The following is a 26,323-nucleotide window of genomic DNA, read 5'->3' on the forward strand; positions in this document are numbered from 1 at the left end:
GAAGCTTAAGTCATGAAAGATATAGCCCCTGGTATCGCTTTCCAAACATCTGTAGCTGTGAGAGACCATTTTATTCAAGGGTATTGTTTTGTAAATGAACAATTATCCATTAACCCATCGAAAGCGCTTCAAACCCAATCAAGCTGCGAAGAAATTTCTCAATCACAGTGCCAATTATCAATTAGAGCTGATGAGTGTTTAGCTTGGGGAGTTCAGTTCATCGATGTAAACACATCATAAAAGAGCGGTGGGCGATTAGGAGAGCGATTTTAGATCGATCAGATCGATTGCACTCGAATGAACTTTCAACTCGAGTCTGGCTAATTAATCGAGTGCTTTCGTAATTCTATTAAATGGCAGTGTCGCCTCTGATCGATGGCACTTAAACGGCAAGATTTCCCATCGGAAAGAGCAGCGGAGGACGGGGACACTGATGGACGGGGATAATTATGCAGAAAACCTTAAAGTGGCCGGCAACAACCGTTAGTGCTGGCGAGCTGGGCTCTGCAGTCGGCCGGCCAAGCTTGACCATAAAAAAGCATAAATTCTATTGAATAAAATTACAGCCGAGAGTCGAGAGCCCGGCTTAGTGAGGAAACATTCCAGAGGCGGGCAAGAAAAGTCTAGCAGTGTGCAAAAAGCGCATCGAAAAATCAACTAAACAGAGACGAAGAGACGAGCTCATGAGCACACGAGCCTATGTTTACATCGAAGGCAGGTGTGCTTGGGGAAATTGAAGATGTATCTGGCACTTTTTCAGATACTCTTTCGAAGAAGATACTCTTTTTCTAGAAGAAACTGTCTAGAGAAGGTAGAGTTAAGGCTTTTCCTTCCAGGAACCTCTTCTAATTTAGAATTTGTTTAATATTTTTTATAAATTAGACTTGGTAATCCATCTTCTTTGATCCTCTCATCATTGCAGAGCATCTTGAAACACCTCTTAACTCCACCTGAGAGCTTTCTTTCGCTTGGCACTGCTTTCGGGGTCCGCTGCTTTTTGCGTTTGGAGTTAACATTTCTTCGCCGACCGCTGGCCGAGTCAGTCTCCGCCATCTCTCCGCCACTCTCTCTCTCGGCAAGTGCATTCCCGTCTCTTTCGGCTGGGCGATCTGTTTGGACCGCCGCGTCTGAAATCCGGACTCAAACAAGCCGCGACCATTGTTCGCTTAGCACGTGCCGCGCTCCTCGAAATAAACGCCGCCGCTCACCCAAGCCACACAATACAATTATTTATCCAAAATCGGAAAGATACTCTTTAGTTTTATTTTTTAAAGAAATAATTCAAGAAGATGCACTTGGATTAACTTGAGTTTTCCATATTTTTTTTCGTCTGAATCTTGATTTCTTGTGTGATTTGTGAAGAACATGGGAAACCCGATCAAGAACTGATTGGCCTGTGAGTGTTGTTGTTGTTGTTGTGTTTCTTCAATAAACCAATCCATCAGCCAGTCAGTCAGTCAGTCAGTCAGTCCATCCATCTGCCAAAGAAGACGTATCTTGAGGAAATGTGGTGCGGTAAGTTTCTTCTCAGCTTGAAGAGGGGAAAGTAAAAGATACTCATACGTGATTTTTTGTGTGAACATGTTTTCTAATTGAATTGTTATTTGCGATGAGAGGCTTTAGAATGGCCAGATATAAAGCCAAAGCCTTCACTTTTAGTTTACAGATCTATTAAATAGAAGTTATTAATAGAAGCTGAGCCTCTTGATTACCAATTTTGGGTATCAGAACCCAAACTAGCTATAAAAATCTTCCATGCTTCGGGCCATTGAAAATTTGCTTTGAAAATAATCGGATTTGGCTTTCTCTCTCCGTGATGCCACCATGCCACCATGCCACCAAATGTATCCAAGTATCTAGCCACCGATTTGACTATGTTATACAACCCTTTGGTCGCTGGCTCTGATTATTTACGACTCGCTGCGATAATTACAACCTGGAGTGTGTGTGGCAAGCCGAATGCGTTTATGTGCAACACCCTGGCTGCCTGCCTGCCTGCCTGGCCTGCCTGGCTCATGCCACTCGCTTCCATACTCGTGATAAATGAATGGCCCAGCCATCAGCCATCCGCAGACCATATCCATATGCACTGGATCTGCTTGACGTGGTGTAGAATCAAAAAATGGGTAATAACAAAACCGCATAAATTGTATTTTGTTTCGGAGTTGCACACACACACACACTCGGCCTGCTTCCCCTCCCCCCCCCCCCCCCCCATGAAAAAATTCGCTCATTATTGCATGATAATCCCACAAGTTTTCCATTTATTTCAATTCCATTTTCTTGAAAGACTCTCAAACTTCATTTCTTTTATTTCAATTTAAGTTACAAATTAAAAAAAAATGCTGAAAATAATGATCAGAAAAGTAAGGCTTATGTAGATCGTTGGGGAACTGAGCTACTATTAAGGTATTCTGGTCACGAATCGGTTCAAAATTGGCAATGATATGGCTTTTAATCCGGGCCATATACAAGAAAGCATGCTTTTTCCAAAGGGTTATGGGTTATCTCCTGTCGAAAAATGATTTGCTAGTTTTTGATGCATATTAATAGGGAATTGATATACGAATCTTTTAAGAAATTCCGACCAAGAATCGGTTTTGAATTTACAAAGATATGGACTTTTAAATGTTAAAAAGCATGCTTTTTTGGATAAATTGACAAAAAATGTAGTGAAAATTGTATTTCAGATTTTAATGCAGATCAATGGGGCATTGAACTGGGAATATTTTGAGGCAGGAGATAGGAATATAGTGATCCGATCAACAATCGGGCGAGAAATAAAAAAGATGGGTCTTTCACTGTGGGGAATATATGAAAAAACATGCTTTGTTTTTCTTCCTATATTCTCCACTGTGTACTCCAGAAAATTGAATTAAAATAGGAGAAAATGTTGTCTTAGACTTCGATGTAGTTTATTCTTTGAATCTTTGAATCTATTAAGGTTAAGAATTTGTTGTTAATTGGCAAAAATATGGGCTTAAGTCTAGAATATATATGAAAAAAGAAGATTTTACAAATTACAAAATAAATAAAGTAAACCAGAAATCTAACTTTATCAATAAAAAATAGATCGAAAATGTTTTAAGTATTAATAAATTTAATATAGAGTAATGAGTAATAGAAAAATTGGGACGTGATTTGGATGTAGATTGATAGGGAATTGAGCTACGAGGTATTTAAATCAGTAATTGGATAATAAATTTCTAAAATGTTACCTCTGCTTATGATCATATATGAAAAGTATCATTTTCAAGGGTTACTCCCAAACAAAAAAAAAACACAAAATCTATCAGGTTTCAATGCAGATATGAGGATATGGATATGGGTTTCGCTTGGGTCTATATATGAAAGAGCATGCTTTTTGACATTTTCACAATTGTTTCTACCTCCAAAAATTTTCCAGTTTAATGAAAAATTTAACTAAAAATCTTAAGAAGGTCTTCCGGGCCAAAACCGTTGGAGAAATGGCTGAGATGTGCCATAGAGAAGCTCAGAGTTCTGTGATTTCTATTATTTTTGATCGCAGCTGGCACATTTTCGGTTAATTCGTTTTCAATTAGTCTGCTAATTCTGTGACCAATGGGATGCGAAGCCTGTCGGATTGGGATTATCTTCTGAGAAGGAAGTCGGCCGTGCTTTCTGGGGTCTATCGAATTAGAGTACCCCACGATTTGCGAGCGGTTCGTTCAACTCCAATTTCGGTTGCCGAGACGCCTACGGAGCAATTATTTTGTTGAGAGATTTGGCAACCGATCGCCGCCAATGAAAGAGATCACTCGCAACACCTGAATAGGCCGTCGCAGACTTATTATTTATTTTGTGCAACTTGTGATTGCCTGCGTTAATTAGGCACGCTTTTTCTGATTTCAAAATACGCCTCATCTAAAAATAAATAAAAGCCAAAAAAAAATAAAGCGCGGCCGGGCAAGTAAAAGTGAAATTTTGTTTATCGGCGAGGACTGGTTTCCTCCTCCCTCCACGATCTCTGTTTATCTTATTATGTTTTTTTGTTGCCTAAGGCAGGGGCAGTGGCAGAGGCAGTCATCATCCTTTTGCTTTCGTTGGCCCGGCCCGGCCCGGCCCAGACTGTCAGGCGCTCCAGCTCCCAGCTCCCCACACACATGGCCCGTTTATGTTAGCGAATCTCTCAGCATCGGCGGTCAATAACCGGCTGCAATGGCAGTTGCAGTTGCAGTTGCAAGTTGCAACTTTCCACCAATGTCGATTATTAAGGCAACCGTTTACATACGACATTTTTTTTTTCTTGTGCCAATGTTTTCTTTCATCGGACGGGTTTCCCACTCGCTCCCAGACCCCCTCCGATCCTCTCCACCACCAGCCAGCACCATAATTGGCCGTTTGTCCAAGTGTTTCGTTCGATTTGGTGGCCAGTTGTTCGGATTTGGTCATTAGCAGAGTGACAGAAAGCCAGGCCATAAATCGCCAGGTTCATTGATGTTTCGGCGGCTCAAAAGTAATGTGTTTCTTGTCGTGTCGGAGAGTGCGTGAAAAGGGTTGATTGATAGCGGGGCTGGTTAGGAGCAAGATTTGGTATGGATGACTATGAAATTGCTCTTCGATTGGAGGTGGTTTGTGGTGAAACTCTTCACTCTGAGCTTTGAGTTTGTAAGGCAAGTGCCTGCTGCTTAAAATCTTCAGAAACTTTGCCGAGAAACAAATATTTATCCACTTTGTTGGAAATCCTACTGTACAGTCTACACTCCCTTTTGGACAAGTGGTGAAGGGTGCTCGGAATGACCGCTCTGCCTACTCTTTGTTGACTCATTTGCAGTCCCCACTCCACCTCCAACCACTCTAGTCAGACTCGAGGCAGGGCATTCACTGATCTCCCCTGGGAGGCAGGTGGGGGCCTTGGACCGCGACCTGTCACAACCCGCGACCCACTCGGAGGAGGAGATGCACTGGCGGCTGATGTCTCTCTTTGTTTGCCCATTCGGTGGATGCTTTGGACAAATGTTTGCTGCAGTGGCTCTTCTCGGACCTGGCGTCATGGCTTACTTTCACAGACGTTTCGAGTCGCATGAATGAGTGATTGAAATGGCGAGATTTTGCATATGAATGGCACTGCCAAGGGGGCATGATACCAGGGATGATGCCACCGATGCACTGGAAATATTTTTTGGAAAAACATTAATTTTAACTCATTTCCTGGGCAGAAGAGTAGTAGTTCTTAAGAGTTCACCTCCTCGGGCAGGTCAGCAGCGGTTCAAAGCAGATTGACTTTTGCTTTCTACTCTTTTCTCTTCAATTTTTCTCTCTCTGCCAAAAAATACAAACAAAATTTACAAAAAAAAAAAGACATAATAATAATGAAAAAATCACATACACACGAAAGTGAAAACTTCCCGCGTTTCGATTCTCGGCCGTTCGAAAAAATTTGAATTTGAATTTGAATGCCAGCTAGAGCTCTGGCATCTGACGGATGAGGCATTTGTCAGATACAAGATACTTCCATCCGATGGATGAAATGAAAACGAAGCCAATCATCTCTCAGTTTACAGTTAGATCGAATGCTAGCGGTGTGTTCTGCTTTTGATAAGCGAAAAAAAAGCAAAAAAAAAGCGAAAAAAGCTTAAAAAACAAAAGAAATCTTGAAACAAAAGACTGGAAAGTAAAAGTATCTGAGCAGAAGTTGCCAAAGTTCAATGATTTTTGAAGCTATAGCTATGGATGGGATAACTACAGATAGTCCTAATAATAGTTCCATAATCACAGCTATTTGCTCTAAAGAGTGACCCAATTTCATTTAATTTTCAAAAATATCTGAACAAATTTAAAACAATTTTATGATGAAAGAAAGATGAGCTCTCCACCACTTATTTCTCGCTGCTCTTCTCCATATTGCACAATTACCAAAAAATTCATAATTAAATGGATCAAAGCCCAAATAGCAGTAACAGTGGAGCATTTTATTTTCTTCTTTCGCTTTTTTATGGCTCTGCCCGCCCGGCTACTATTATTAATGTGCTTATTGTAGCTGCTTTTGGGGTGTGTTGTGAGTGTTGTTATTGTTGCTAGTGTTGCTAGTGGCTTTTACGATCATTTCCCATCCCAGTTGGCTGGTTGGTTGGCGGCAGCGGCACAGTTACCCGCCAAACGAACCAACTGTTTTTCCAAAAGAAATCATTTTCCGTTTCTGTTTTTATGGCTTTACCCTTCAAAGTCAGTGGAGCATTTTCGGGTGTTTGGCTGTTGGCTGTTGGGTGTTGGGTGTTGGTTGTCCGTCAGAGTCTGCATCCGAGAGCTCTAGTTTCTGTCACCAGGAAGCAACATTTGAATATCAAAAGGAGCTCCGAGTCTCAGTCTCAACCACAACAATGTTGTTTAATTTTCTGTGTTTATGTGGCTACTGGCTAACGGTTCTGTTTTTAGCCAACTAGCCAGCCAGCCATCGTATTAGCCAATTGGTTATCGGCATGCTAATCCACTCGGCTTGCATCACATGGCCCGTGGCCTGGCCAGAGCAATTCCAATATAATATGGTGATAATAAATGTATAATAGTCATAGCCATTGAATGTATGTCGCCGCCATTATCGACGCTGAATGCGATTTCTGCAGGCAGTCTCTACTTTGTCAACCTTCGGATTGAGCCAAGATTTGAATTTGAATGGGAGATACGTGAAATGCGGATGGATGGCATGGATGGGCAGTCAAAACAACACCTCACCTCAGCCCCATAATGTGCTCTGTTATATTTGCATTGTGGCCCACAGACACAGACCCAGCAGCCTTTCTAAGCCATCATCTAAGCTGGCTCGGCTTAATGGCTCTCATCTGCCCCAACTTTGGCCGACAGTCACCTGGTCACCTGGTCACCTGGTCACCTGGCATTTTCATTTCATTTTCATTGGCCTTTTTGGGGTCATATTGCCAAAAGGGCTAAGACCGATTATGCAAACTGAAAGCGAAGGTTGAGGACTTGAACTCTGAGATCTACACTACACGGAGAGAAAAGTATATCGCCAGAGGCATCCTAATAAAGAGCGGATGTGCTGGGCGGAAAGTCACGTAATATTATTCGGAAAATGACACTCGCAGGCGCCATTGAACCAGAAATCATGGCAACTCTTCACGCCACTTGAGCACGCGGCTCTCTGACTCAGAAGTCAGGTGGAACTATGGATGGCCCCCGAGGGGAGTTACCCCCAAGGGTTGCCCAATTGCGAGTCAAGAAGCTGGAACCCTCGAATCATTTATATTCGCCATGCCTGAGTTGAGTTCTAAGCTGCTTATGGATGTACTATATTTAAATATTTTGTGAAAACCATAATTGATATTCGACATGCTAGTCGGATATTTTGCAACTAATTGCACATTTTGTGGAAGGAAGTTGGATAGAATTGTATTCAGAAGCCAGAAACAACGATGTAACTGGTTTTTAATATTGATATTAGTTGATATTCAAATCAGAAGCATGTTTTATGGCCAGGTTTTGTTGCATTGTTGGCCAAATTATCCGGCACAATGCCAATGGCCTGTTGGCTGTCAATTAGCCGAGAATGGAGCTGCTCTATGGATGCCCTGCCACCAGAATCAACTAATATTATATTGTATTTTATTTGATTTTTTTTGCTATTTTGGCGCGTTGACGCGTGCGCAGTCAGGTGAGACAGGCAGGCAGGCAGGTGAAGTGGTGGTGGCAGAGGGTGGCCCCAGAGCCCCGCCAGAGCAGTCAGAGTTGACATGGCAGTGAGCGTGAAAAATAAATAAATAATACAATTCAAAAAGAGGGGGCAGCCCAGCCAGCAGTCGCTGACTCTTCAATGTTGCGACAACAGGACACTGAGAGAAAAATTTAATAAAAATTAAAAATATAATAGTAATAGTGGTAGTAATATAGTGTTTTTTTGAGGCCTCTCAGACCTCCAACCATTTGATTTTCTCATAAAATATCTCCTTCTCTGCCTTGATTTCTCTCAGTGCATCAATGGCAACCCCAACAAAATAGCCCATAATAACAATAACAATAACAATAACAATAACAAAAAACTCTTAATCATGTCTAGCGCTGGCAGCGCAGTTGGCGCAACTATTTTTGCATAGGAATCGTACACTCGGATTCGGATTCGGAATCGGACTCGGATTCGGAATCCGGAGTTGGAGTTTTTGGATTTTTTGGCCATTTGCGTCGCCGTCGTCACGGAAAGCGGACGCACAAACGCGACAAAGTTCAAATTCGGATACAAATGTGTCTTTTTTTTTGTTTGAACTTAAAAACGAATTGAAACGGAAACCGGAAAACGAAATTAGAAAATTAGGGAAACAAAAAAAAAAGAGAGTCCGAAAGAGCCAGCAGAGGGAACTGAACAAATTGGAGCTTAGAACCTAGAACCCAACCATTAAGAGTGCCGAGCTGGAGGGCCATGGGCAGTTGTGTGCCGGTGATCGTGTGGAACGGAGCTCAGTTTACGGCCAGCTCTAGGGAGCTGGAGCAGCTGCGTCGGGACTACGGCCTGAATGCCCGGATGCTGGAGGCCACCTTGGTGCCGCGCTACAAACGACACAAGCCCGAGGCGAGTGCCCGCAACGACTTTGTCAAGGTTGGACATCAGACCCAGAAGAACGAGAAACCCCAGCCAGCTCCGTCCTCCGCCTCCGCCTCTTCCTCGGATTGGATTCTCAAGCAGGATCGGAGCAACAACGTCAGTCAGGTGAACTTCCATCCCTGGGCGGGCTCACACTTCGACCTGGTGCCGTGGCGACGCACTCGGTCTGCTTTGGATCTCACCTCCGTGGCGGACTACAACCACGTGGGAGTCGTCGATCCCAAGTCCCTGAAGGGATTGGAGAAGCTAGAGCTCCGCCAGCAGCGCCGGCGACTGCAGCGGGCGAGGTCCACGCAGCAGGGTCTGCGACGCCTCGTGCGAGTGCGTCTGATATTCTCCATCGAGCTGCGGCACAAGAGGATGGAGGTCCTGCGGAAGAGCGCCCTGCCGGTGCGGGTGTTCGAGCAGCGGTTCGCCCTCAGCGAGAACGAGAGCGCCGCCTACGAGCGGATCCTGAAGGACGCCAGCGCCGGGGTGGAGCAGCACGTGGGCTACTTCAGCCGGCGGCAGCTGGGGCGGCAAGACTCCGCCGAGGAGCTAGTGGTGGACTTTGCCAGCGAGACAGAGGACGCCGCGGCGGAGCCCAAAGCCGCAAAGGGGGAGACGGAGAGCCGGCAGGAGGAGGCCACGTACGCCACCATAGCCACTCCGGCGGGAAAGGAGCCGGACAAGGAGGCGCAGAAGTCCGGGGAAGTGCCATGCGACAAGTGCCGCCACATAGCCATCAAATTGAGGTAAAAGAAATCGCGGAACGGAGAGCCAGAGCCAGCAGAACTCACTCCGAAACTGGAACAGACTAAATGGTTTTTAAAAATAGAAGAGCGTTGGGAAATCAATTAGTGGCCAAAGTAAACAAACTCATACTTTTTGTTCAGTGCTACAGTGATACAGTGACTAAACCCTACAGGGAATATAAAAACCTTAATGATCTCTTCGAGGATCTAACGACTTCCTTTTTCCCAATTAAGAAATCAAATTTTATTGGTTCTCTCTTGCTGGCGAAATTTCCCATTCGAGCCACCGCTTTCCCACAATAATAACTTCGAAAAAAAAGCAAAAAACCACAAATGGAGAATATAAATTTGTTGAATTATTGCTCACTTCCTTTCTCCGCTTCTGTTCTTGCAAAGTCTTGGAAAGTTTCTGCAACTCTGCCCCTGACTAATTCGAACATAAATCGCTAATTGATTGAGAAGCTCTCAGTCTTGGCTCCAGAGATTAGTGCTTCCAACCTATTATATCACTATAGCCCTGGAAAAGTCATTGTTTTCCCAACCCCGTTGGCCGGCCGCCTTTGCTGACCAACTGGCCCGCAATGCCCCCTCTTGCCAAATAGTTTATTTCACTTTTTTTTTCTCACATCGCACTCGTGTTTATTGTTTTTGTTTTTTGGTTTATTTATTTCCTTTTCTTTTTGTTAATACCTTTTTGTTTTTGTGGCACCTGCCACCCTGCCCTGAATTGTTGACACCTGCTACCGGCCCGTTTCCATTTAGCCGCCGCCGCCGCCACTACCGCCACCGTTTCGATGCAATAAACTGGAAGAAAGTGTCGTCTTTCGGTGTTGCCCCAACGGTGTTGTGGTGGGGAAAACAAAAAGCAAACAAACGCGCCACAAGTGCCGGGTATTTTTCGCATCTTAATGTTGCCGACGTGTTGCCTTGTGGCTTTCAATTAATTTGTTGCCATGTTTTTGTTTTTTGTTTTTTTTTTTTTTTTTTAATCATTATCATTGTCGTTGTGGGCGCGGAAATCGCGGAGTGAGTCAGCAGCACCGGGGGTAGACTTGACCTGGTTTACTGATTCGGAAAAGGGCAGCCAGGCAGCCACTGAGGCCGCAGAAGATGCAATCATAATTAATAGATAGTACTTCCCTCGGCTAATTGATTAATTACCCGCTGTGATTTTCTTGTCAAAGTTGGAGCTAAAAATTAGTTTTTAAGCGACGTTTTTTGGGGAAAACGTTTTCGTTTTTAATTCAATTACTCGGAGTTTAGGGAGCACTATAGTTTTTTATTTTAATTTGTCATTTTAAACCGATTTTAAACGTTTTTATGCCTCATTTCGTGTTTATGTCTTAGGTAATTTGTTTTGAAGTTTTTGTTTTCGACAAGTTTGTGTTTTAAGTCATCTTATGCTTGTATCCTAAGTCCTTTATTTTAAAGTTTTTTTTTTTAAGTTTATGTTTTAAATCTTTTGTTTTCAAGTTTTTCTTTCAATTGTGCTTTAATTTTCACTTCTTACCTATTCTTCTAGTTTGTGTCCTTAATCTTTTGGTTTTAAGTTTTTTTCTTAGATTATTTTTAGATTATGTTTATTTTAAAGTTTTTTTTATTCAATTCTGTGTCATTTGTTTTTTGTTCCAGTTTATGTCTTAAGTCTTTCGTACTGTACCGTTCTTAAGATTTTATTTTTGAAGTATTTCGTCAAGTTTGTGTCCTGATTATATTTTTTATTGTTCAAGTTTGTGCCTTAAGTCTTTTGATGTAAATTTTGTATCTTAAGTCTTTGGTTTTGAGGCTTTTTTTCAATGTTGTGTTCTAAATGTTGTTTTTTTAAGATTTTTTGATTTCAAGTTGGTGTCCTAAGTCATTCGATTCCAAGTTTATCTTCAAGATTTTTTCTTCAATCTTTAATTTTAAGTTTTTTTTCTATAAGTTCCTAAAGCGTCCTCAATCTTTTATTATTTTTTTCCAAGTTTATGTCTGAAGTCTTTTGATTTCGAGTTGTTCTTCAAGTTCGTATCCCTGCCTATTGATTTGAAGAATTTCGTCAAGATTCCTAATTTTTTTGTTTCAGTTCGTGTCATAAGTCTTTCGTTGCGTAGTTTTTTCTCAAGTTTGTGTCTAAAATCTTATGATTTCAAGTTTGTGTCTAAAGTCTTTTGTTTAGAGAGCAGCAAAGATGGCTGTAATTTCTTTGCCAAGCAAGCCCAGAAGTAGGCAATGTTTTTTTTTTTAATGAAGAGACTTTACCCAAAGCTTCTCAAGGCCATTGAATAAGAAATTAAAAACTTGATTGAAATAAAAGTAAAATAATAAATATTATATAATTATAAAATAATAAAAACATAATATTAATAAACTACTATCCTCTTTTTAGAACCATAAACGATTATGCTCTCAACTCGAATCTTCACCTGAATCACAACAACAAACTGCACAACAACCACATCAACATCCACAACAACAACAACAATAACAACAACAACAAGCTGATAAGTCACAGCAACAACAACCTGAGCAGAATGCACGCCCACCAACTGGACTCGTACTTGGGCGGCATGGGCGCCCTGGGCCAGATGGGCCTGGGCAACCTCACCGGACTGGGCCCAATCGGTCCGATGGGCTCCTCCATGGGCCAGATGCACCATCCGGGGAGCGTTTCCGGCAGCGAAAGACCCAACGGTGGAGCTCTGGCCCTGCACTACGCCGCCGCCAGAGGCTGCCTGGACTGTGTCCAGCTCTTGGTGGCAGCATCCGTGGATATTTGGTGAGTAGATATTTGAATTTTCATGAAAATCTAATACATTTTTAGATATCTATATCGAAGTTGAGATAAATAGATACATTCTTCCACAGCTTATGATGGCGAGAGTGTATAGATAGAAGCGTTTCAGAATACAAATAAGATGTGTTGGAAGCCTTACTTAATTTTAATTTAAAATAAAAAAATCCTTCATTATTTAAGGAGGGTTGCTGAAACTTTTCCCCGAAACTATTCCCAAATGCGGGGTGAAAGCTGTTGAGAGTCGTTCTCGGGGATCGATTATAGAAACACATACAGTATGTATATCGGATAATGGAAAACTGAGATTGGCGAAGGGGAAATCAAATCGGTCGGAAAGATCGATTGCCGACATTGTTTTATTTATTATTTCCTTCGTTTCTGACTCCATTTTCATTCAGTGGAGTTTCTATCGATTTAAAGCGAAGCAATTTGTTGCAAATAAGTGAATGCTATGGAAAGCACATTAGTGGAAGTTGCATTATATTCTCGGCAAGATTTTCCCACTAATCTCTAATTTCCCAACTGTTTTAAATCATTAACGAATACCTTTTTAGCATTTAACATTTAGAGCCAGGAATTAATGAGAATTTGTAAAGTTACGGAGCTCGGAGCGCCTTAAGACTCCGTAACGAAACTGATTATCATAAAACCGAATCAATCAGAGTTCTGAGCAGGTAGCTCCAGTCCTCCAGTCCAGTGTTCTGGTCTTAGTCTTCAGTCTTCAGTCAATTAAATGCACTAATTAAAACTTATTAGCTCATCCAACTAAGTAGAAAGAATGGACTCTCGAGGAAAGCTCCAAAGAAGCGCCAAAGAAGAAGCTCCAACTGGGCCACTGGCTTTTCACCCAAATTCAAAATTCCAACCAGCCCGTCCAAAGCTAATTCATTTAATTGTGGCCGCAGCCAAGCAAGATCCACAGTCCCCCAGTCTTAGTCGCTGTTTTAAGTCTTAGTCCGGAGTCCCACTTCATCCTAGTTTGGGTCTATCGTGCTCCGCGCTGGTCTCTGGCGTGTGCTATTTTCAATTGGAGTCAAACTGGAAAACTCGCCAGCCTCGGAAAGCACCGTTGCAACGAGTTTTCCAAAGTGGAGCACCTTCCGACAGCCGGCCAAGGAATCAAAAGCAGAATTGATCTTGCACCGCCTCTCCTCTATCTCTATCCCCCCCCCCCCCCCCCCCAATTGTAATCCCCTTTCTGTGGAGGATCCCCTCAGCTTGAAATTCATATTTATCAAGCGCCGAGGCCGATCAATTGGCATGACAACTGACACAGAAACCACAAGAAGTGCGAGGGTAGATTGTTAATTAATAGTTGGAGATGTTGAAGAGTTCCATAAACTATAGATCTGATTGCTTTTTTATTATTGTTTTTATTCGAAAGTATTGAAATTAGCTTTGTAACTTATTTATCTAAATTATTTATTTATCGGCTCGCAGTTTATCTTATTGTAATTTTGTAACTTATATCCAAACTTTGAAATATTAGCTTGCCAGAAGTTCTCTGTCGTCCCTCGTCACAAACCGTTTGATAATTTTGCGTACAAAGACACCTCAATGGAGGCAGATGGTGTGCTTCTTGTCTTGAGAAAGCGAGGGTGGCTAGCAAAGTTTTAGAAGACATTATTAAACTCTAATATAATAGGCTCCATCTGCCAAGAGATGACAGTTTAACCTTTTGAACAATAATGATTAATTAAATAATAATATAAAAAATTATGATATACATTTAATGATTTCCTGGCTAAAGCCGGAAGTGAAATCATTTTCTCATCAAAACCAAGCTTTGAAATGAACTTTTGAAGCCACCCTCGCTGGCGACCATTTGATAATATTGCGTACGAGGCGACAGCTCGATGGCAAGCGTTTTTCCTCTATATCTTGTTGTTTTTGTTGCTGCTTGTGGCACCGCCGAGCTGGTTTGCTCGCCCCCTCCCGTTTGGCCACGCCCCCGTGCCCCCAGCCCCCAGCCCCTGCCCGGTGGCCAGCTGAGAAGCAGCCGAAGCATAGGAGGAGGAGGAGGAAGAAGCCAGAGCCACTCTTGGCCACTCTTCAGTGGCGGCTGGCTCGGCTATTCGCGTTTGGCCGGTCGAGGCGAACGGTGCTTTTTCGTTCGCGGACTAACCTCTCTCTCTATATATATATATAACTATATATATCTGGCCATTGCACGCTCCCAAGATATATAATATAATAAATTCTGGTATATTTATTGGCGAGATTACCGTTTTGGGCCAACCACCACCACCACCACCACCAGCACCGTTACGGGCAACATGCGGCCGTAGAATGGATTTGAATTTTTGATTTCAATGCGGTTGCCACTTGCAATTTATTTAAACACCGATGCTTGGCCGCGGCCGCGGCCCCGCCCTCTTTTTGCGCCCCTCGTGGCGGCCAGCAAAATTTCGCGCTTCAAAGTGCTTCGAATGCAGTTAACGAATCGGAACGCGAATTAATTAACAGTTTCAGTGTACCAAAGAACTGCACTACTGGCTCCTCCAAACAGTAGCCCATCCATCCAACAACAATAATAATAGTAGTAGTAATAGTAACAACAACAATCCGGCTTAAATGCCCAAGCCAACGGCAGCAACATCCGCAGCAGCAGCAGCAGCAGCCGCCGCAGCAGCAGCAGCAGCAGCGGCTCATCCAGTAACCGCAACCATGAAAAGGTAGCCACAGCCCCGGTGGTTTTGGCCAACATTCAGTTGCCACTAATCGATTGGCCAAGCCAGGAGGAGGCCAAGGAATCGAATTAGCCGGGCCTGGATGTTGGAGCCTTCTTCTATACTTTTTTTTTAACAGTGTGCTCGAGGTGTGTGTGTAAAGTTCAAAGTGCGGGAGACGGAAGTTGGAATGGCTATCCATCATCAGTGCTTGTGCTTGGACTCTTAAACCTTAATTGGATAAATATTAAAATCAAGAAATAATGGATATAAATTTGATGGTGAAAAATAAACTAAAAATAAATCAAATCGGTTTAAAAACAAGTATCAATATCAGGAACTAAGACTTCTTCTAAAGATCTAAAAGACAAGAAGGATCTTAAGAGATCTTGGAGGGATGTATTTAGAACAAGTATCAGAAGGATAAACAAACAAAAAACATAAAAACTTAAAGGAAATTATTCCTAAATTAAAATAAATATTAATCATCATACATAATATTATAAAAAGTGGAAGAAAAGTAACTAAAGTTAGAAAAGTATAGGACTAGTAGTCTAACTTGGGTTAACTTTTATAGGGAAATTGGGGGAAAGGTATAGAAATATTGAAGAACTATTAGTTCCAAAACTAACTAGTAGTTCGAAAAAGTAAGATTATTAACAAATATCTCACTTTAAGAAGTAAGAGTAGTAACCCCAATACCATTTATCAGATAATTAAATAAATAGAAGAACCCATTAAGAAGACTTCTTAATCAAGAATCGAGAATCCAAATAGAGAACCAGCGGCACTTGCTGCCCACCACTATTTAGTGGAAATGATTTTAAAGACAATCCTCATTTGTGACTCTTGAAGTACCCAGGCATCTTAGAATCTTAATAGCTTTGTATCTGAAGACGACGACGACTCCCGTGGGTCCATTTGAGTCTCTGGGTTGGCTTTCATTCTGCATTCCCTCAATCGGCCGTGCGGATGATCGCAGATCACAGATCGCAGACAGCACTCGTATATAGCCAGATATAGCCACTGGATTCGAACACGCAAATGTTCAATTAAATAAACGAGTCTATAACTGTCAACTGGCATTTCTAACGAGGCCCCTCAGCAGCTCCTCTCGATCTTTCTCCTTCTTCTCCCAATTATTACTGGCACTGGCAGTAGCAGTAGCGTTTTTCTATTTTCTATTGTGTAGACAGACACATTAAATGAATTAAAAAATAATTATTAAATTGCAAAAATCAAATGCGAGTGAAGGAGAGACACAAATTGGGTAAAAAATACTACTGTATTTTCACCTACTAAAGAAGCTCAGCCATCAGAAAAGTAAAACAAAAAACACAAAACACAGAACTAACTAAAACCCAAGACAAACAGCATCTCGGGGAGATGAAAAATCAGCTTTAATTGGTTTACAATTCATTTCTAAGCGAGAAAAGCTGGAAAATGTAACAAGTAGTCCGAAGTCGGACGAAGAAAGCCACTGGAAAGTCAGCCTCCCATCTCCTCGTCCTCTAACCGCCAGTCTGTGGGCAATATCCATGAAGTCGTAAGCCAGTTGACTAAGTGCACAAGATACAGATACTACACCAGTGGTGTACTACAGCCAGAGCCCCAGTATACCATCATCATCATCATCATCGTAAGCAGTTTCATTATTGCCTCCGACGCCTCCGTGAATCTTATTTTGAATCACAGGGGGGCGAAAGCACAGTGGCACAAGGGTTAAGGTTTTTTCTTAAATATCAGATTTTCAAATTTAAATAATAGTTTCTGGAGTTTTTAGACATTCAAGTTTCAAAACTAATTTGGCTAATTTCTTGGAATGGAAGCCTTATTTTGGAGTATAGTTTATTTAGTTTAGTTTGAAAATAATAAGTTTTCTAAAACTAGAGATTTTAAATATAAAAAAATAGTATTTCAAGTTTTTAGACAAACATTTTTTAAGCTAGTACCAAGAGAACACATTTGATTGAAAAATAATAGTTTTGAGATTGAAAACATACGATTTTTTAGCCATGAAAGTTTAAATTTTTGAAAATATAATCCTTTTCTGTGGAATAGTTTGTTTAGTTTAGTTTGGAAAATATGAGTTTGAAAGGGTATTTGAAATCTTTAGATTTTGAAACTCTAAAAATAATATTTAAAGTTTTTGGGCATAAATTTCAAAAGTTATTAAAAGGATAACTCATTTGTAGGAAGTAATATAGTTTGTTTAGATTGTAAAATAAAAGTTTTGAGATTTTCGAATTTGAAAAAATGGGATTTTGAATGGGAAACTCTAACAACAGTCTCAATATTACAGATACTACAGGATTTAGGAAGTTCTTTGTTTATTTTAGTTTAGAAAATCTTCGAAAAATAATCACTTTAGACAACATATTTGAAAATATCTAGATTGATGTTGAAAATTTCCAGTAATCCCAGTAATCTGTGTCTCTAAGCCCCCTCTTTGAACACCCACCCACTATTCTTGCCCCACTGTGGCACTGTGGAAAGCCGCTAAAACGAAACAAGAAACAAAAAACAAAAACAGAAGCGGACAAGTGCAGATCGTGGAACTCGTAGAGAGTTTTTGTTTCGCTCTTAAGCGTTAATTTCACCCGAAAAAAAAAATGAAATAAATTTAGATAGCTATATAGATGGATAGTGGGGGGTGGAGCGAGGAGGAAGGAGGAAGGGAGAGATCTGCTAGAAGTTTGTCGAGCAGATCGCGCATCTCGAATATCTGGTGGGTTTAATCAAGGCCCAGCCACTTGGCCAGGCGGTAGCTCCCAGCTCAGATCCAGATCCAGATGCAGACCAGATCCGGAGGCCCAAAAGTGAGATGATAGACTACTGGAGACTTTCGGTTTCGGTTTCTGCAATGGCCTGGTAGTGGCCAGAGCTGGTCTCAGATAAAGTGAAAAATTAACCATTAACCAGAAACTATAAACTATAAACTATAGACTATAAACTGTAACCATAAAAGCCAACTCGATATGCAAATCAGTGGACGGAACAGCTCCGCTCCAGACGCTGTCAATAGTTAAGTGATTTTTCCTAAACCAGTTTCATAATTTAAACTGTTTTTTTTTTTTTTTTTTTGTGGTGTGTGGTGTTTTTTTTGTTGTTGTTGTGCGTGTGTAACGGTACAAGGAAAATCAAAGATACAGATACAAGAAAACCGGAACAAGTCAAAAGTCCCAGCGTCCAAACGAAAGTGAAAATCGAACTGAATTTTACGCTGAACTTGAATGGAAATCAAAATGAAATAAGAGACTATAATTTAAAACTTGATAAGAAACTAAATAAGAGAGTGACTGGTAAGCTAATAAATAAATAAAGATCAAAAATAAAACTCACTAAAAATGAAAAAAAAAAAAAAATAAGAGAAGCCAACACAAGCACTCTAAGCACTTGAAATAAAAATATAAATCTATTAAAAAAAAAAAAGAAATAATAAACCCTTTGAAAAATACACTCGAAACACACACTCCCCGAGCAACCTGCACTCCGAATCCGAATCGATTGAAAATGCATCCAATCCCTATCGTATCCGCTTCGTATCCGCCAGCTACTTCTCGACCATCAACGTGAAGAAGGGCCTCCTCGGCCGGATGACCACCAGCCTGACCTCCTACCGCCGCAGCAAGCAGAAGTCCAAGTCCAACAATGACATCCACACGATCATCCACGCCGCGGAGGTAGCCATCCTCACCACCAGTGTCCACAGCAGCAGCAGCCAAGGCTCGGAGATCGGCCAGGGCCACGGCCAGCTCGTACAGAGCCAAGACCACCAGAAGCTTCAAGACTCGGATCAGGAACCGGACCACGACGAGCAGCAGGACCAAGATAACCAGCCGGATCAAGTCAGGGAGCTGCAGCTGGAGCTGAAGCCGTCGCCCTGTCTGGAGATGGAGCCACTGCATCATCGCAAGTCCTCGGTGGAGATGGAGGATCCCGACTCGAACGAGGAGGACGAGGCCACGCCCATGATGGGCGGTGCAGGGGGACGCAAGGAGCAAAATAATCGACGCAGTGTCGTGAGGTGCGAGGAATAAGAGATTGGGAGGACAAGGGAGATCGTGGGGAGATCTTGGGTTTAAAAAGAAGGGGTTTCTGTTTCTAGATTCAAGACTTTAAGAGAACACTCTTTAGAGAATAATTAGAACTATCTTGTTAGGAAAATTCTTCAAAAAACCAATCTAGAGTCAACTACTTATTTAACTCTTAACTCCAAGTGGCAGCTGCTTTTGGTTGCCACCAATCCGTGCCACTCGGAGCTCATTAACACCATTATTCCACCATTGACTTTATTTAAGCCTCTAATTGGACTGGCAGCTCATTAAATTGTATCTCTTTTCCGCCACAAATTGCAGCGCCAATACGCAAATGGACAACGATGTGACGCCCGTGTATCTGGCGGCGCAGGAGGGCCATCTGGAGGTGCTCAAGTTTCTGGTCCTCGAGGCCGGGGGCTCACTGTATGTGCGCGCACGCGACGGCATGGCACCGATCCATGCCGCTTCACAAATGGGCTGCTTGGATTGCCTCAAATGGATGGTGAGTGCTCCACTAAGACTAAGATTTTATTTTTGGCCACAAACTGTGGCAGGCAATGGGGGTCAATTGCCACAGCGACTGCACTGCAATGTTTGGGTTTCAACAGTTTCCATGATGACATCCACTCCAGTAGGATAACAGCTATCCTCCTTTCTTCTCTAGACTTCTTGTCGAAGTGTATGTTTCGTGAACTCGTTTCTAGTGGGGGTCTCTGGGTCTCGTTTCTTCGATCCCCGTTAGATTCTTCTGGCTGTTCTTCTGGCTGTTTTTTTTTTTCGACCAGTTTGTCGCACTGCCCGTTCAATTTATCAATTGCGGGGCGGAGAGAGTGCCTGCCTGCCTGCCTGGCTTATGCAAAGATACTTAGATACTTAGATACTCGGGGCCAATAGAATACATTTTCAAGATCAGCCAGCACTCGGCCTGGCCAGTCGGCGGAGGAAAATCACCTTTCTAAATTGAACTAAATAGTTTTCATTTGCCTCGACGCCAAAACCACTTTCCACGCCGCTCAGCGCTGTGAGATACTTGTGCCTGTTGCATCTGGCAGATACTTGGCCAGCCAGATGGATTTGGTAGCGAAACGCACTTCAGCGTTTGCCAAATGAAGACAGGCCAGGCATTCAAGCTGTTTGATTGATGGATTGCTGGGGGAATCAGTGCCCAGACTGATGGAGAGCAGTTGTTAGTGATGCTTCTACTCTGATTTTCGTAGGTCCAGGACCAGGGCGTCGATCCCAACCTGAGGGACGGCGATGGCGCCACACCACTGCACTTTGCCGCCTCCCGGGGACACCTCTCCGTGGTCCGCTGGCTGCTCAATCACGGAGCCAAGCTGTCCCTGGACAAGTACGGCAAGTCGCCTATTAACGACGCCGCTGAAAATCAGCAGGTTGAGGTGAGTCTTCTTGAGAATTCCTTCCCCGCCACCTGAAGACTAATCTCAACTCCCTTCGCAGTGCCTGAATGTTTTGGTTCAGCATGGAACATCGGTGGACTACAATGGCAAGAACGGCAGTGGCAGCTCCCAGCAGCGCCACAAGTCGCAGCAGCAACTGCACCAGTCGCACCAGGGCCAGCAGCAGCAACAGCAGCACCTGAGCAGCAGCTGCAACTCCAACTCGAACTCCTCCAAGCAGACCAGTCGCAGCAACACCATCAAGTCCAAGTCCTCCTCCACGCTGAGCTCCGACGTGGAGCCGTTCTACCTGCATCCGCCGGCGGTGACCGGAGCGGGGGGATCTGGCATCCTGGGCCTGGGCATCACCCGGAAGAACAGCGACGCTCTGTACTCACAGCAGTCGCGCAGCTCCTCCGAGAAGCTGTACAATGGGTCGTCCTCGTTGAGCGGAAATCCGGGCAATAACGGTGGAGGGTCCTCCAGCGGAGGGGGCGGCGGTGGCCCTTCGGGAGGCGGGGCCCAGTTGCTGCCCAACGATGGGCTGTACGTGAATCCCATGCGGAACGGCGGACTCTACAACTCGCCCTCGCCGAACGGCAGCATTTCCGGGGAGTCCTTCTTCCTGCACGATCCGCAGGACATCATCTACAACCGGGTGCGGGACCTGTTCGTAGACTCGGACTGCAGCAGCAGCGTGAAGCAGCACGGCGGCAAGCTGCTGCAGTCGAAGGCGGGCAACGCGATGACCATCCAGGCGGACGTCCACTCCAGTTCGAGTGGGGCGGGCAGTGGGTCGGACGAGTCCGTCTCCATCTCCTCCAGCTTCAACTCGCCGAAGCCGCAGCAGCAACAGCAGCTGCAGCAAATGCAACAGATGCAGCAGATGCAACAGATGCAGCACCTGCGCAGCCAGAGCTTCAACCGCAGCAGCAGCAACATCAGCTACAAGCCGCACAAGGCGGTGTCCGGATCGCAGAACGGCAGTGTCGGTGGCAGTGGAGGCGTTGGTGGTGGCGGCGGGGATCATGATTATGAGGACATCTACCTGGTGAGGGAGGAGTCGCGGAAGCAGCATCAGCACCACCAGCAGCAGCAGCAGCATCAGACGGCGCAGCTGCAACTGCAACAGCAGCACCAGCAGCAGCTCCACAAATACAATGTGGGAAGGTCGCGGTCGCGGGACAGTGGCTCCCATTCGCGTTCGGCCAGTGCCAGTTCGACCAGGAGCACGGACATTGTCCTCCAGTACAGCAATCATGTGAGTATTTTGAAATCGTTGCATACTTTTGGGTGCCCGAGAAAGTGATTTCAAATCTCCCAAGCCATGGATTTCACTTCAAATGAAAACTAATGATATCTTTTACTTCAGCATCTGAACAACAAGCGCAACATGAACAACAATAACAACAACAACAACAATAATAATAGCAACAATCACATCAACAACAACAACAACAATAATAATAGTCTGCTAAATCGCAACAAATCACATTCCATCATCGGACTGCACAGCAGCAAGTACGAATCTCCGATGAAGGACAACTACAGCTCGAAGAACGTCAATCTGAAGAATCAGTTGCTCAACGGTGGCATCAAGAGCGACACCTACGAGAGTGTCTGCCCGCCGGAGGACGTGGCCGAGAGGACCAAGCAGGCCCACAAGAACTCCATGATCCGCAACAATCTGACAGACACCACCAGTGCCCCCAACAACAACAGCAACAATAATCAGAGTGGCAGGAACCTGAAGAGGGTCTCCTCGGCTCCACCCATGCAGAATGTGGCCATAGGTGAGTCCTAAAATCTAAGGCTAACAAGAGATGTATCTAATTGTATGCCCTTTCAGTTAATGGACCACCGCCACCGCCCTTGCCCCCGCCTCTGAGAGCTCCCGTCCAGCAGCAGAGGAACAACCTGAACGCCGAGGCGGCCAACAACATGAACAACAACAACAACCCAAGCAACAACGCCAACATCTACAAGAAGAACGTGTTTGGTTCGTCCAACAATGTGGCTGGGGGAGTGGCTCCAGTTGCGAGTGGAAACCCAGGAGCTGCTGCCTCCAACGAAGCGGTGGACTCGGATTCGGGTCTGGAGGTGATCGAGGAGCCCAGTTTGCGGCCCTCGGAGCTGGTGAGGGGCAATCACAATCGCACCATGTCCACTATATCAGGTGAGTTTGGAGGAGTCTTTGGAGGATATTGCTCATACGCCATGTATGCCATGCTGCTCTTCTATAAAGGGCTCTAGAAATCAATCATAATATGCCTTGAAATTGGAATATTTTTGTTCGAAATGAACTGTCACTCGGAATTCCCAACTCGACTCTCATTCTTTTTAAGCAGCTCTGTCGGACAGTTTCGATTCGCATACTCTTGCTTTCGGCTTCGTTTTTATTTTAAATAGTCTCAAAATTTCCTGATGCTCGAACTATTTGGGCAAGATTGGTTTGCAGTGGAGTAGGTTACAGGCTCGCGACGTGGGGAGCGGCGCGATGAGCAGTGAGGGCGGCACAATCAGCCAGGATGCGGCGCTGGTGGACAGCAGCTCCTCCAGCAGCAGCAGTAGTAGCAGCAGCAGTAGCAGCAGTAGCAGCAGCAGCAGCAGTAGCAGCAGCTGCAGCAACTGCAGCAACCACAACAATGACAACAACAGCGATGAGAGTGGCAGTTCCAGTAGCTGCGCTTGCAGCGATGACGGTGGCGGCGGCGTAGGCGGCGGCGGTAACTCCTCCATCTCCTCCGACCAGGAGAGGCAGCGGGAGTCCTCCGACGCCGAGGATGGGGGGGACCAGGAGCAGGAGGCGGAGGAGGAGGAGGAGGATGAGGCGGATGAGGATGAGGAAGAGCCCGTGGAGGAGGAGGTTAGGGAGACTGAGGTCACTGCCGAAATTCCGAAGAAGCCGCACACCCCCATTCCCATTCCCATCCCCGCCCCCAGCCATGCCCCCGGCCAGGCCCCGACCTCGAGAGCCGCGGATAGCGTTTGGGACTTCTCCAATAGCCGGAAGCCCAACATCAAGGACACGTACATCATCTACAGCCCGGGGAACTGTACGCTCTTCTTGGACAGCTTGGATCCGCGGGCGAATAGCGAGCAGGAGCGCCAGCTCCTCGATCGCCATTTGACCGGGGTGAAGGTGGCCCCGCCGATGGGTCAGATGTGGCCCTGTCCCTCGATCATCACCCAGGGCATGGCGTCGTCCGTCCCGTCATCGCACCACAACCCGGGCGGGCATCATCCCCCGCCCCACACCAACGCCGGCGACTCGATCCTGGAGCACCATCACGGCTCCGGGCCGAGCGCCAATGTGTTGGCGAAGTTGCACTGTCCTGGCGAACGGAAGCGGTCGGACTCCAGGACGTGCCAACGCTGTCACAACTATCGCAGCACCGACCTGCCGACCGCCAGGAGCAGCGTCTTCCAGCGGCACCGCCTCAAGGCGAAGCACCGCGGCACCCACTAGTCGATTAAAATTCACCCTAAGACTGAGCCGGGTCTTTCAACTTGGGAGCTCCTTGTGGCGGATTGTTGTCTCGGGGGGAAAGTGTCCTCCTCATCCTAATCCTCCTCTCTTCCTCCCAAGGTGGGCGCCAGCTGACCCCCTGGACCTGTTGTTGGTTTTCGGGGCCCGGTCTGATCCGCCCCAAGGCTGTTTGTAATGACCTTTTCAAATTTGATAAATTGGCAATAAACTTGGAAGACTTGCAAGTTTTGTGCACATGGACTTGGGAAGAGGAGGAGGTGCCTCCGAGTGAGTGGTGGCTCATTATCGCACGATGAGTGTAATGCCAGATATTCGGAATAATTGCCGCAATATGGAATAATGGCGGCAATAAACAATAATACAAAAAGCAATAATAATGCTAGAAATGGGGAGTGATAGGCCATCTCTTCCATGTTTGACATGTGTTTGTATTCCATTTGTTAATTGGCCATTATATGGCAGGAGGAGTATGAGGAGTGTGGCAAGTGGCAACTGGCAAGTGGCAGGTGGAGAGGCCTTAATTGAGCCAACACGGCGGCATTCACACGACTCTGTTGGAGATCCGTGGAAATCGTGGCCGAAACAAAGAGGTGGAAGTGCTGGAAAGTGGAAGTGCCACTGCCACTGCCACTGCCAGTGTCGGTGGCTTGATGGCAAAACAATTCGCCAGACACTTGACTGTTGGATACACGAGTCATGGGATTATGGCCTACACTGAGAGAAAAGACATAAACACTCTTAAATCTCACATCTTAAATCTCAAGTCCATCTTTAAAGGAAAGGATAAAGATTATAGCTTGAAAGAATTTAAATCTTTCAACTCCCACAAGTTCAATGTCTTTGAACCTCTCTTTTGTATAATCTCCCATACTCCCCGCTAACTCCTTTCCATTTCTTCGAGTGTATAGCCCATGAGCTTGCAAGAAATGGCAACAAAAACAGTGGACATTACATGTGGCATCCCCGATTCGCGATGAGGAAGCGATTTGCCAGCCGCGCCAGTCAACAAGTCTTTCAGTCTTCTCCATAATTGGCAGCCAGTCATCCAGCCATCCACCCGCACCTCCCACCGCCCATACACGTGCCACGCCCCCAATTGTAATCGTCAATCGGGTATCGGCCGTGGGGGGATCTGCGCGAAAACTTTTACCCAACGAAAGTGAACGTGTTTTCGAGTTGGAGTTGAAGTCGGAGCTCAGGCTGGAGTTGGAGTTGGAGCACAAGTCTCTCTAACTTGGGGCTGTCTTGGGTGAATAACTTTGCCGATGGCCTGAACTCACTTCAGTCAACTTTTGCAGCCACTTGGCTTCGGTCCGCGTCCTCTGTTTTCTGTTCCGGCGTGTCGCGATCTCAGTTTCGGTTACGGTTTCTTGACTTATTCAGTGCTCATCACCATGTCTTAAGTAGCTTGTGGCTGTTTCTAACCAGATCTCATCATCCTCAGTTCTTGGACCCAAACGAGAGAAACATGAACATGCTAGGCTCGGTGAAGATCCACAAGAACTCGCGCAGGAACTACTTTACGCTCAGCTTTCAGAGATTTGATATTTTCCGGTGTAAGTTGAAGAGTTTGAGAGTGTCTATGAGAGATTTGATCCTCGAAGAGGTCCTCTTAGGGGTTTCTAGCTTCTATTCCTTGAATTCAACTCTTAAACCTTGCAACTTTGGCCAAGGGAGTAGTAGTTGTCTTAAAAATGGAGTGAAGAACTCTTCAAATCATTCAAAAGTAATACATTTTAAAGGAAATACTAACTAACTCGTTAGATTACTGAAATAGGCATCCAATAAAGTGTTATTTTTGAGGAAGTGCTATTATACTTTATTGATTCAGAGGCTTTTGGAGGATGAGTTTTGATTCTAAAAGAGGTCCTGCCAGCCTTCTCTGGCTTCTATTCCTCTAATTCAACACTTTAATCCTGTCCTTAATCTTTGGCAAAGTTATCTTATTAGTAGTAGGAGTAGTTGGAGGCTTTAGAGGATGGGTTTTGATCCTCAAAGAGGTCCTGCTGCAAGTCTTCTCTAGCTTCTATATTTCCCTAGTTCATCTCTTAAACCTTGAAACTTTGACAAAGGGAGTAGTATTTGTCTGAAAAGTCAAGTCAACAGCTCTTTCATTCAAAAACAAAACATTTCAAAGAAAATAATTCCAAAAAGATAATGAAACTAATGCCAGAAATGGATTGAATGACAAGAATTCCATCACCTAACTAGTTAGATTACTGGAATAGGCATCCCATTAAATTTTATCCCCTCAACAAGAGGCATAAAAAGCATCAAATCCATAATGTTATGTCCTTTTCGACACCCAATGCCTGCAATCCCCTGCCATCCCCTGCCATTATCCATTAGCCAGAGCACCTTGAGATCCCCAGCCGAGACATTGCACTCGTAAACCAGCCAACGCAATCGAGCTGGACATCAAATTTCTCCACCGCACACCGCTGCACACACATCCCAGTACATACACATCCCAGTAACGACCGGCTCTGTGCTGACAAGCTAAAAAACGGCTTTGCTCCGCTCGAATTAATAGACGAATTAATAAAATGCAGCGAAAAAAGAGCAAAAATGTGTGGGGATATGTGGAAAAATTGGCATTGCGTTCGCTCGTTTTTCATGTCGCCAAAATATTCAATTCGATT

The 26,323-nt window shown here is 44.5% G+C and overlaps 1 protein-coding gene across 7 annotated transcripts in view; it reads left to right on the top strand.

Annotated features, from left to right (window-relative positions):
- LOC6504995 (putative mediator of RNA polymerase II transcription subunit 12) overlaps positions 1 to 26,323 on the top strand; it is a 43,710-nt gene that overhangs the window by 13,589 nt on the left and 3,798 nt on the right. The window contains exons 1-7 of one of the 7 annotated variants that reach the window (XM_032451932.2): positions 1,286 to 1,515; positions 11,675 to 12,064; positions 19,110 to 19,293; positions 20,009 to 20,191; positions 20,253 to 21,452; positions 21,564 to 21,984; positions 22,041 to 22,367. In XM_032451932.2, coding sequence (XP_032307823.1) covers positions 11,820 to 12,064; positions 19,110 to 19,293; positions 20,009 to 20,191; positions 20,253 to 21,452; positions 21,564 to 21,984; positions 22,041 to 22,367 — 2,560 coding nt within the window. In that variant the 5' untranslated portion in view covers positions 1,286 to 1,515; positions 11,675 to 11,819. Of the gene's footprint in view, positions 1 to 1,285; positions 1,516 to 8,148; positions 9,307 to 11,674; positions 12,065 to 14,141; positions 14,758 to 17,847; positions 18,054 to 18,304; positions 18,779 to 19,109; positions 19,294 to 20,008; positions 20,192 to 20,252; positions 21,453 to 21,563; positions 21,985 to 22,040; positions 22,368 to 24,991; positions 25,238 to 26,323 lie in introns of those variants that run through there. The other 6 variants (XM_032451931.2, XM_032451929.2, XM_001965633.4 and 3 more) reach the window with 6 other exon arrangements.

This window comes from Drosophila ananassae, chromosome XR, assembly GCF_017639315.1.
Source record: "Drosophila ananassae strain 14024-0371.13 chromosome XR, ASM1763931v2, whole genome shotgun sequence".
Lineage (NCBI taxonomy): Eukaryota > Metazoa > Arthropoda > Insecta > Diptera > Drosophilidae > Drosophila > Drosophila ananassae.